This window comes from Lissotriton vulgaris, chromosome 10 (genome assembly GCF_964263255.1).
Source record: "Lissotriton vulgaris chromosome 10, aLisVul1.2, whole genome shotgun sequence".
In the NCBI taxonomy this organism is placed as follows: domain Eukaryota; kingdom Metazoa; phylum Chordata; class Amphibia; order Caudata; family Salamandridae; genus Lissotriton; species Lissotriton vulgaris.
In genome coordinates, this window is record NC_141698.1 from 773,019,433 (window position 1) to 773,032,655 (window position 13,223).

The 13,223-nt window shown below is 41.6% G+C and overlaps 1 protein-coding gene across 1 annotated transcript in view; it reads right to left on the bottom strand.

Annotated features, from left to right (window-relative positions):
- Window positions 1-13,223, bottom strand: part of SPMIP4 (sperm microtubule inner protein 4) — a 189,163-nt gene that overhangs the window by 36,633 nt on the left and 139,307 nt on the right. The window contains exon 8 of the mRNA XM_086941689.1: window positions 7,575-7,666. Coding sequence (XP_086797815.1) covers window positions 7,575-7,666 — 92 coding nt within the window. The remainder of the gene's footprint in view (window positions 1-7,574; window positions 7,667-13,223) is intronic.

Consider the following 13,223-nt stretch of genomic DNA (forward strand, 5'->3'; position numbering starts at 1 on the left):
CCTTGCTGCAGCGGTCCAGGCCCAGCAGCAGGAGGAGCTCTCCCTTAGCCCAGGAGCCCCGCTGGGTCACACGCTGGCTCCCTCCTTGTCACAGGAGCACGGGGTAGGCTCCCGTACGCTTTCTGTCTGTGCTGTTGGCCCCGTCCTCAAGCAGGCAGTCCCGGGCAGTCCCGCCTGGCTTCCTGTGTCTCGCCCTGTGTCTTCTTCCCTTGTTTTCATTCTAGAAGCGCCCCGTTACAGCGCTTATAATGCTTCCTTGTAAATAACACCCCTCCCACCTCCCAAACACCATCGAGCAGCAATCGCCGTGGATGTCGTGGCTGGTTTCACTTTCTTTGTTTAAAGTGGCCCATTAGAGCGCCCGTAATGCTTGTCTGCAAAGAACACCCCACCCCTCCCACTTCCACCCCAGCATCGAACAGCAGTCACCGTGTCTTTTTATTTAACAGAGCGTCCATAAAAGCGGGTCATTCCGTGCTTTTTTGTCTTGCAGCACATATATATTGACAACTGAAGTAGACATAAAAAAACAATGCCCTTTTGACAAGATTGCAGAGCTAGCTAGTGGTGTGACTTCACCAGCACAGCTCACTTTAAACAGCATATCAGAACCATGCTAGTAGAAACATTGCATTTCGAACAAGAAGGGTAAGAAGAAAATCATAATGTGGGCAAAGCAAACAAATGTCATGTACATTAAGGTGCTTACATATATTGCTGCCGGCAGCTCCGATCATGCTCTCTTTGGTGCTTTCTACATATTCATACATAGGCGGTGCTATAAAAGGGCAGGGAGACCCCTTTGCAGAAAAAAACGTGACTCCGAGTCGGGCAGTTTACCATATTCCAAAAAAGTTTCTGAAGGAGACATAATAGAAGGATGCCCTTTTGGCAAGATCACAGGCCAGCCAGTGGTGTGACATCACCAGCGCAGCTCACTTGAAACAGCTATGTTGTTTGTCAGAAACGTTGTACTTTAAACAAGAAGGGTAACTAGGAAAACATATGTGGACAAAGCAAAAAATGATCTTGTGCACATTAAGATGCTTACAAACATTGCTTTGAAGAAATAATGAACTGCAGTAATTTTGACTATTTTCGAAAGTGGGAAAAAACAATAATGCCATTCATGTATCTATTAACCTCCTTCTACTTTGTAAGAGTATCTAGTCAATCAGCGTTGCTTAACATTTATCATTCTAAAACGGCCACTCACACCCAGTTTTCGGAGGCAGCCCTTCTCCAGGTTAGTCCTTCTATTGTTTGCTTGTGCACTCTGGGGACTGCTGTCACTTTGACAGCAGTGTGAGGTGCATTTTTCACCTCTAACAGTCTAGTTTAATCATACATCAGCGCCTTTTGGGGTCCAGACAAACCTATTTTTATCTTTGCTGAGGTCTGTCTGTATGGGAGTAACCCAATTTTCAATGACAGCCCGTGATTACGGGAAGGAATCACACCAACCCACGCTTGTTAAAGAAGCGTGAGCGGTTATTCTGCACAAGAGAAAGGTTCTATTTCTAACATAAGATGAACTCATCCTGCATTAAGGCACTGAACTAGCGCACATCTGGTAACTGGAGTTGTTTAAAAGCATGCGTCTGGCGTGGGGTCTGTGAGGTGAAAGGTCTGAGTACTGAATTATGTTGACTTCGGGTTCAAGAACGACCAGTGTCACCTTCAGACACGGCAAGGCCCCTCCCGTTAGGCAAGGCTGAAAGCACGCTCACAGGCAGAATCTGAATGCAGAGAGGCTTAATCCCAGAAGAAAACCAGCACAAGCACGCGCCTCACCCTCACCCTCTCACCTTCACACCTGCTCACCCTCACACACCCTCACCCTCACACCCCCTCACCCTCACCCCCTCACACCCCCACACCCACTCACCCCCTCACCCCCTCACCCTCACACCCCCTCACCCTCACACACCCCCTCACACCCCCTCACCCTCACACCCCCTCACACCCCCTCACACACCCTCACACACACACACCCTCACCCCACACCCCCTCACCCTCACACCCCCTCACCCTCACACACCCCCTCACCCTCACACCCCCTCACCCACCCACACCCTCACCCTCACCCTCACATCCCCTCACGCTCCCTCACACACACTCATGCACCCTCACTCACCCTCACACACCCTCACTCACCCTCACACACCCTCACCAGCATAGCATAGCATAACAAAACACAGCATAGCATAGCAGAACAAAAAAAAGCATAGGATAGCAAAACATAGTATAGCATAACAAAACAAAGCATAGGATAGCAAAACAAAACATAGCATAACAAAACAAAACATAGCATAGCAAAACACAACAAAGCATAGCATAGCATAACAAAACACAACAAAACATAGCACAGCATAACAAAACATAGCATAGCATAACATAACAAAGCATAGCAAAACAAAACATAGCATAGTATAACAAAACATAGCATAGCATAACAAAACATAGCATAACAAAACATAGCAAAACAAAACAAAACATAGCATAACAAAACAAAACATAGCATAGCAAAACACAACAAAGCCTAGCATAGCATAACAAAACACAACAAAACATAGCATAGCAAAACAAAACATATAATAGCATAGCAAAACATAGCATAGCATAGCATAAGAAAACATAGCATATCAAAACTCAACAAAACATAGCATATCATAACAAAACATAGCATATCATAACAAAACATAGCATAGCATAACAAAGCATAGCATAGCATAGCAAAACATAGCATAGCATAGCATAGCAAAACATAGCATAGCATAACAAAACAAAGCATAGCATAACAAATCAAAGCATAGGATAGCAAAACAAAGCATAGCATAACAAGACAAAACATAGGATAGCAAAACAAAACATAGCATAGCATACCGCATCACTCAGCACCACCCAACATCACTCAGGGGCACCACAACATTACTATGCGCTACCACAGCAACACTGAACGACACAGCATCACTCGTTCGCCATCACAACATTGCTCAGCACCACCACAGCATCAATCTGTGCAACCATTCAACAACAACTGGTTCAAATATGTTCTCTCACTGTTTCAAGCTTTATTACAAATGTAAATATTTCACTTCCGTTCTTGGATTTTCGTCACAATAAAATACACTGAACATAATCTTCACAAAAGTTATTTACAAAAGTTTAAGATATTGCCATTATAAATTACAATAACTTTTATTTAAGTATTAATTATTTAAAAAAATGAAAAGCCATTGTTATTTGTGATATCAATACATGTAAGTCACGTACATACAACACATATTGCATTACAAATGCTATAGGTGTCACATTTGCGAAAGTTAAAACTATTGGCTTTGTAAATGACAAAGCTATTAATTTCGCTATTTTCAAAAACAAAATATAAATAAATAATTTATCATTTACAGTACCAATAGCTCAAACTATTCTAATGCGAGACCTATTGCATTGCAAATGCTTGTTTTGACTTATTTAGCAACTCAAATATTAGATATCTTTCATATTAAACAAAAGAGTTTTATATGAAATAATGTTAAGGTATAAGAGGAGGGTGTATACTAACTCTAATTCATTGTTAATGTAGTATCACTTTTGTACATTATTATGATATGTTTTTTTTTAAATATACTTCTGCCTAGGAGATACATTTTATTGGTGATATATCTAGAAGAGAAAGAAGGGAGAATTAAAAAAGCTGGTTTGTTGTAAAACAGTTTAGATGCACTTTGTTTTGTTTTTTGTAAGGAATCTGTTTTACAAAAAATATGTGTTTAATTTTCTTTTGTATATGTGATTGTTTAATTCCCTCTACATCGGCATCATTGTTATGTGCTTTGACTGTGGAGGTTTCTGCCCTTAAAGTGCTTGTGAGGAGTTACACCATGTTATTAAAGTAGCGAATTTGCAAAAACAACAGCCAAAGATTATTTGACAAGGTTTAAAACTATAATCTTCAGTAAAGGGTTTCATAGACAAATTGTTAATCTACAATTCACAAATCACAAACTGCCTAAAATTAAATATTTGTAAAGTGAGGGGACTCAAGTTTTCGGCAAAGAGAAATAAAATACTCAATAATCTAACCAGAGAAATGCAAACTTTATCTTATTTCAGGAAATAACATTATCGCAAGAAAGAGTGAGTGAATTCATTCTTAACAAACACATTATACAAAAGAATTCAGTCCATTCTGTTCGTAAATCTAAGTATGCTGCCAAATTATTGAGAAGGATCTTTAAGTGTGTTCAAATACTAGCCACGAGTAAGGGTATGGCACTAATTTTAGAAATATCTTTTCATCACATTTACCATTGGATCAAATATTAGAGATGCATACATACACATTACTGTCCCTTTAATAAAATGCATATATCATTAGAGAGGATTGTAATCTGGTAGTCTGCATCATTAATGGCAATAAAGTCTCTTGTTTTGTTAGATAAATGAGAGGCTTGACCCAACTGATAATAGAACTACATCATTTTAAATGCACATATGAGGTATTCATGTAAAGAATATTTTCGGATTTCTAAATGTTATAGCGGTCGTGGTAAGTTTAGCAAAGCACTAATCAAATTCCATCGCAATGAAACATGCCCCCTAGTCTTCATTCCACACCCACATGCCTTCTTGTCTGAGAAGTGTCTTCGTGACGCAAATTTCGGGCACACTTGACATTTTTCTTACATCAGACCAGGGAACTGTGCACTTCTGTCTACATTTTTGCCCCTCCTCATTGCTGATGCTCTCAATTCAGTCTCCAGTGGCACCATTATATAATGGTGCAGCTCCTTTATTCAGCATTGGTACTTTCTGCATGGGTTATCTTCTGCAGTCATCTAGTACACTCAACCAGAACAAAGGTGGCTTCATAGTATTTGCGAGATGGGCAGAACACGCATGTGTGAAGTGAACCTAGGTATTCCCCCACGCTTACATCAGCTTTGCCTTCTTGACGAATCTTTTGGATGTGATGTGCAATTTGACCCAGAAGTCTTTGCAAAGTTCGTATGCATAGGCACGGGCTGCCTTCTGTACTCCCTATTCGTCGTGTTGCAGACTATAGCCATGAATTGGGATAGGAGATGGACAGTTTCGAAAAAGGATAGAGTGGTTTTCATGGTGAATAAATTACTCCAAGTCCAGGGCTTATTCCCATAGCCATGCACCAGCCTTCTGCCATGAGTCAGAAGAACATTACACTGATGGGATGTACTAAAATGGAACAGGTGAGGGTGATCACCAATGTGGGCAGAGGTGATGTGGCCATATATTGCACACGCATGGGTGTGTGATACCAGCCACACACTGTTTTTATGACATGCTATGACCAGAACTTCCTGGTCCCATCATTATGTGGATGGGTACAGTGGGCTTAAAATATTAGCTTAGATCTTGGAATGACATAACTTAAATGTAGTTAACTATATCCATTTTCTGCCTAAGATGTGTTCTTAAAAACACTATTGAGACTGGCCTGAGCAACTGGTGAACTATATTTATGAGGGGCCGTTGGGCTCATTCTTTACTCTATGATGCAATAGAGCGCGAAGAGAACATCTCATTTTCTAGCAAAAAAAGGGACTCACGGTCCTTTCTGTAACCAACTACTGAGCTGGCCTCAACAGCTGATGCAAAACTGTACTGAAGTTTTTGTGCCTATAGCCATCTCCATATACTCTGATGCTCATATATATATTCCGATTTAGAAAAGGGGGTGGTGATGAACAGAGTGTCTGAATTAAGCAGACCACTCTTACCCAGTCCAAAGATCAGGGCTTGATCCATCACCGTTATTTATCTCACTGCCCCATCCCAGCTCAGAACCGGGCTATATGCAAATTAGTCTGTCCCTGGCCCAGTGCATCATGGGAACAGGGCAGACCAAACTACCAAGCCAATTCTTCACCAGAAAGGAGACAAGCTACCGGGGACCGGTTTCTGGCATTTCAGCCTCTTCGGCCCGGCTTGCTTGAATCCTGATGGAGCAGTGAGAAAGGGACTCATGTCTGAGTATACCCTGCCACACTTATAGTGGCTAAAAACGATTTAGAAAAGGGGGTGGTGATGAACAGAGTGTCTGAATTAAGCAGACCACTCTTACCCAGTCCAAAGATCAGGGCTTGATCCATCACCGTTATTTATCTCACTGCCCCATCCCAGCTCAGAACCTGGCTATATGCAAATTAGTCTGTCCCTGGCCCAGTGCATCATGGGAACAGGGCAGACCAAACTACCAAGCCAATTCTTCACCAGAAAGGAGACAAGCTACCGGGGACCGGTTTCTGGCATTTCAGCCTCTTCGGCCCGGCTTGCTTGAATCCTGATGGAGCAGTGAGAAAGGGACTCATGTCTGAGTATACCCTGCCACACTTATAGTGGCTAAAAACGATTTAGAAAAGGGGGTGGTGATGAACAGAGTGTCTGAATTAAGCAGACCACTCTTACCCAGTCCAAAGATCAGGGCTTGATCCATCACCGTTATTTATCTCACTGCCCCATCCCAGCTCAGAACCTGGCTATATGCAAATTAGTCTGTCCCTGGCCCAGTGCATCATGGGAACAGGGCAGACCAAACTACCAAGCCAATTCTTCACCAGAAAGGAGACAAGCTACCGGGGACCGGTTTCTGGCATTTCAGCCTCTTCGGCCCGGCTTGCTTGAATCCTGATGGAGCAGTGAGAAAGGGACTCATGTCTGAGTAAACCCTGCCACACTTATAGTGGCTAAAAACGATTTAGAAAAGGGGGTGGTGATGAACAGAGTGTCTGAATTAAGCAGACCACTCTTACCCAGTCCAAAGATCAGGGCTTGATCCATCACCGTTATTTATCTCACTGCCCCATCCCAGCTCAGAACCTGGCTATATGCAAATTAGTCTGTCCCTGGCCCAGTGCATCATGGGAACAGGGCAGACCAAACTACCAAGCCAATTCTTCACCAGAAAGGAGACAAGCTACCGGGGACCGGTTTCTGGCATTTCAGCCTTCTTCGGCCCGGCTTGCTTGAATCCTGATGGTGCAGTGAGAAAGGGACTCATGTCTGAGTATACCCTGCCACACCTATAGTGGCCAAAAACGATTCAGAAAAGGGAGTGGTGATGAACAGAGTGTCTGAATTAAGCAGACCACTCTTTTGTCCACCCTAAGCGTGGAAGGGTATTCTCAGATGTGAGACCCTTGCTCATTGCACCATCAGGATTCAAGCAAACCGGGCCGAAGACGGCTGTAATGCCAGAAACCGGTCCCCGGGAGCTTGTTTCCTTCCCAGTGTAAGAATTGGCTTTTGTAGTTTGGTTTGTCCTGTTCCCATCATGCACTGGGACAGGAACAGACTAATTTGCATACAGTCAGGTTCTGAAACTGGGATGGTGCAGTGAGCTAAAAAACGGTGTTGGATCTAGCCCTGATCTATTGACAGGGTGAGAGCTTTCTGCTTAATTCAGAGACTCTGTCCCTCACCACCCCTTGTTGTAATTATCATATATATATTCCAGCCTTAATTATCTTAAAACTTTAAAACCACTTGCACCACAATCAAAATACTGGAATTCTTTATAAACAACTTACCAGTTCTGCATTATCGTCCACTTCTCCAGTAAGTTTTCCAATCAATTTCTCATGCAAATCATCGAGCTGAAGGGGGTTCATTGAACCTCGGCCTGATTAAATTAAAAACATGCATTAATAATTCTGTTAAAAATCAAAGAACCATTAGGAAGAAAAGCAGTACGGTGTGCTCACTGTGTGCAAACTATGACAAAACTTCCATATTTTCACCTGCAAACAGACAAGTCACTGATTACTCTTGTCCATTCTGTTTTTTTTTAAACTTTCCTCGGTGTCATACATACATATCCATTTATGGTACAGCAACAGAATGTTCAAGATTCCAAGAAAAGCTGTCACATCATCACATATGCTCGACAGTATGTCCCAGTGAGGTCAAGGTAACCTAGTGTGGAGGGTTCCATGGTGTCCCGCAGCACAAGTGTAATATCAAGATGATTCTACTTGACTTCTGTTGTGCGCTCGCTGTGTCCCATAATGTATCTCGCCATGTTCATTGGGAAGCTAGTGGTGTATTTGATTGTTGGGTGTCAGCTTTTGTATCCCGCTCCCTCAGTTAGTCCTGAAAGGGCTTCCAAATATCCATGGGGCTAGATGTGAGGGACTGTAATTCTACGAATTTTTCACTATTTGTGTCACAATACATCAGACCTTTGATCCACTTTTTCAAGTGTAGGACTCTGTTTACTGCCCCAGTGCAAGGCTATTTCTCTCCTTGCCATTAGCAATGCTATCGCCACAACCTGCGGGATGCTTTAGGTACATTTGCAACATGTCCCAGTAATCCCATTAATGGGAAAGGTGTTATTTGTAAATTTGTCATTATTGCAAGTTCTGCAAAAATGCTGCTCCAGTATGGAGCAAGTTTATCAAAGGACACCAAGTCTGCTGCATGTGTGTGACATTTAGTGCAAGGCGAGAAATAGGTAGAATCTGTGAGAACCATCAGCGCTGGAATTTATAGTGTTTTAGCAGAGGCCACCAATTTGGTTTGCGTGCCGCATTCTAGTCAAAAGTGATCTGTAAGTGCGTGCGCCTGGTCCATTTCCCATGCTGCTCTCACTCTGGTGTCATGTGTTGGTGCAAGTGCTAAGCATGCGCAATATAGTCTAGATATGAGGTGGTCTCGAGTGGTGTTGGTGTAGAGCAGTTTAAGTGGTGAAAAGTTGTCCGGTTCTAGTGGGTATGTTGACATCCTGCCCCTGAGGGCTGCTTGAAGCCTAGCTAGGACAAAATGATCTATGTAAGGGGCATCTTGGAAACGTGGGTCCTCCGTTTGGGAGAACACATGACCCCCGGGAAGGAGGTCTCCAAATGTGCGTAGTGCGTATTGTCAGAAAATACGATGAACTAGGGGTTCCAATGTGATGGGCCACCACAGATTCACCATCAACGGAATCGCTGATGAATAAACTGTTGCACCACCTGTCTTTCTCAGTAGTCTCATCCATGCCCACTCTTGTCTATTCTTCAGTACCTATCACATAATCTGACAATGAAATGCAAAGATCCCAAACACCTTTTGGTTGCAAATTGGATTTTTATGCAGAAGTGGCCAGCAAGTAGAGCACCCTCGTATCACCACAGCTCTTGACAGTAATAGGATGTATCAAAATGTTAATATTCTACAGTTTCAAGTTGGTAAATCTGGAATAGTCTCTGAAAGCTACTGGAATAGTACTTATTTTACAAATCACCTTTTTAGTTATGCCTGTCTTCTTGGTCTGCACCACGTGTTAATCCTTAATCCTAATTCACCAACTGCCTGTGACACCGTGATACTTATAACCTTTGTCAATGATGTGGAATTACTTTGGTGGCCATCAATTCACAGCATAGTCATATAATGTAAGTATGCACTCAGAGAGATGGTATAGCTAGGGCGTACCCCCAATGCCACTAACTAGTTTGCCAAAGGGTAGAGGGTACATTTGTATTTGAACACCATGGCAACATCTTTGAAATGGGAATGCATCATGGTACATGAATAAATAAACAGTTTGCTCGAGATTCTTCTGAGTCCATTCGGGGAAGTGAATTGTGATTAGTGCCATTGACCAATGGTAAACAAACCACTAGATACTACAAGTATCCAATCAAAGACATTGGTCATCAATAGTGCTTGCGCTGGTCATGTCTGCTTCATGTAACCACAGCTCTCCAGTGCTCTTGTGACTACTAGTCGTACAACAGTACTCGTAAGGGAGCTGTATCCAACAACCAATATGGTTCATTTGATGTATTTGTTGACTAGTAGGACATTTTGCCCCTAAATAACAAAATAGTTTAAATAAGCCATTTTTTTGAAAGAACGCTTTCCATGCATTGCTGTTCTTAAGCTGCAACACTGCACAGAATAGGGCAAGTTACAGCTCTGTTGGAAAAAAATAACTGACAGATGATGATTAACCCCTGTTTCGCCAATTTTTGTCTGAAAAGGCAGGTTGGGTATAGGGCAAACATTACTGCGAGCTTGGGGATCAGTGACAGGTTTTGTAAGAAGGGAGGAATTGTTGAGGAAACAAAAAAATGCATTTCATGAGTCTGCAATGAGATGGGACACCATATCAAATATGCTACAGCTTACAGGGCTGTAATAGGGCATGGGTATGGGTCCAAAGGGGAACCCAGTTTAACAGACAAGAACACACTTGAGTGCTATGCAGTGATAAACATAACAACTCTGTTAAGAGTCTAGTAGTATTACTCTTGAAATTATTTTGCAGTTTGGAGAAAGAATCCTGATCAAATGTTGAGCAGATTTTCACAATTGTATCCAAGACGAATCGAGATAGTGAGTTACAGAGATCTCGAAAAGGCTTAATTTTGGTTGAAAGAGCATCAGTTCTTCCAAGGCCTCGATGATTCTTAATAATTCACACAAAGTATTGTGTGCTGATTTAAAGTGTGGTGGACTAGATACTGTGTCACAAACTTGGTGGATGTCCATCTGTTGTATCTCAAGTGCTTTATAACATATCACACTTGTAAAATGGAGGATAGGATATCCCCCACCTTTGTGATAGAGTATCTTGTCCGCAAACCTCTTGATACTTCCCTTTATTTTAGACGCACAGTAAGTGGAGCATCTGTTTCTGATAAGAGAGCTGTATCCTTTTAGAGATGAGGTATAGGTGAGGTTTAGTATACCACAGTGGCTGATAGAGTGGTTCACTGAGGACTGATTTGTTGGACCAGGTCAAATTTATTAAGGGAGGAAAGCTGAAGGAATAACGGAAATAGTACTGGATTTTCAAACCAAGGTCATTACCCCATGTTATACAGGTACAACATTTGGAAAAAGTGCCCTGACATTTTGTAGGAGTAACTTTATACCAAGATCAATAAGAATTTTGAATGGAAGAGTTAAGCAAACGTTTCTGTGAGGTGGTCAATGTGAATGTAAATTTGACACAATAATGGTGGGTCCATGTATATATAACCGGGTGTAAACTATGAGTTCCTTTTAGAAAGAAAATACAGCATCTAAATGATGACTGGCAGAAGAGGTAGGGAAATAACTAATTGTGTAACTTAAGGAGTCATGCAACAGGGAACATTTAATAGGATCATCTAGCCAGTTATTGACATCCCCTTTTAATATATAGCTAGATTAATGAAATAAAAAAAAAAAGGGAAGCCAAATGAGGCAAGTTCGGAGCCAAACTAATTGTTAGGTCCTGAGGGAGTGGCAGTTGATAAATCAGTTCATCAGCAAAGGATAAGATTTATTGGCATCAATTCTGAAGATAAGAGTTTAGCAAACAAAACCTCAGAGGTGCTAGTGTGAGATGGCAGGCAGTAAATTGATGGGAAAGAACAAGTAAATATCATATTTACCTGAGCAGGGTGGTAGAAAGCATGGGGTTGAGCCCTATTATAAGAGATACAGTAAGAACCAGGGGCCTGGTGCTTGTCTTGAAAGACGTGGAGATGGAACATCAATGGTCCTTGGCTGTAATGAACTTCAGTGTCTCTACAAAGGATGAGGATCTGGTCTCTAAGCAACAAAGATTCTCAATGTTCCTAAGCTATAGTGCAGTCTATGCTGTCAGTGAAACTGCTGTCTGCTCTGTGGGCTAAGTTAGACCAACTGAGCAGTTCCAACTGTTGCAGAGGTTGAACAGAACGCTTGACCATTGCTTTTTAAAGTATTTAATTTACTATACTAATTGAATCTAAGTTATGATTATTATACTTGTAATAATTATGTATTTACAGTGAAGAAATAGTATAATCCATATTTTGTTCTCGACAGTTCCCATTGCCTTTTCTGTCGAATATACACCTTATGCGCCCTGAAGAAGGTGATACCCAAAAGAAAGGGTTTTTCACCGTAACGCGCGTCGGCACTATTAATTAGTTCCTTCCATGAAGAAACCTGGTTTACTTGTTTGAAAACTGATGAATTATGTTGAAAAGTGTGAAAACATGTTTGTCTAATTACATTAACTCTGAAGGTTCTTTTGCAATGATGTCAAATTAATTGTAAAACAAAGTTGAGGTTTATTGTATTCTTTAGTTGAGAAAAAATCTTTATTTTGCACTGGTATACATTGTAAGGGGTCATGGTGCATATTATGCTTTCTTGGTATATATGTGATGTATGTATGTGTGGTTTTGCGTGAGAATGTTTGAGTCTGATGGCTATTGCATGTTGTTGAGTGGAAGTTGTGCAATGGGATCTGAGGTTTCCCCAAAAATTATTTAACTGTGATATGTATTTATGAATGTACTAATATATTTGTATTGTAAAGTAAAAAAATAATAAATTAAGCAATGACTACACTGTGTTGAATGACATGAATATTTATGTTGATGGTCAAGCCAGAGTGGTCAATAAAACATATGACATATAGCATACTTTAAATCGGTTTAGGTAGAGTTTCTCCTTGTGTACTTTGGCTGAGCAGAACAGCTGTCAGCTGCTCGGTCAGTCCTCTTCCACCATGAAGATGGAGAGAGGAGAATGGAGTAGAAAGCTCAAAGACATTTTGTTTCTTCATGTTCTGGCAAGGCTCTTGAAATTGAAATCATGGGAAGCATTGAAGCCCCCTGTTGACACAGTGGCATCAGCAGGCTTGGATGCTGTCATCCTGCCCTTTCACTGTCACAGGACGCTCTCTGTAGGTTGCCTGGCAGGGCAGTGAATGAACTATGGGTATCTGTGCCACTCATTAAGCATTAACTTTGCCACTTTGTATTGATGTTTTGCCACATATTGGGGGAGTAGAAAGAGGGTTGGGGCTAAGGAGGAGCAGGGGTTAGTGCAATGAAAGGAACAGATCAACCCTTGGTGCAAGCTGGTAGGTAAATTAAGGACAATGAGCTTAATCCAAAGCCACCAAGACAGGCCAGAGGCTAAACGGGTTGCATTTCTCACTAATCCCCTGGGTATGGTTTAGGAAGGTTGTGTACAAGTGTGGAGGTTTGCAAATAATGGTGGGCTGCCATAGGATTCAATCCCTTGGTAAAGGCTGGATTGTTTTCACACCCCTCAACTCACCATATCCCAATGACTATGATTATTGCACTGCTGCTATTTTACTATAATGATAACTCTAGAATATAAAAGTGGAGCAAAACAGTGATTTCAATGACATGTAGGTATGTGTCCACTGAAACCAATGATGTGTAAAAAAAGATCAT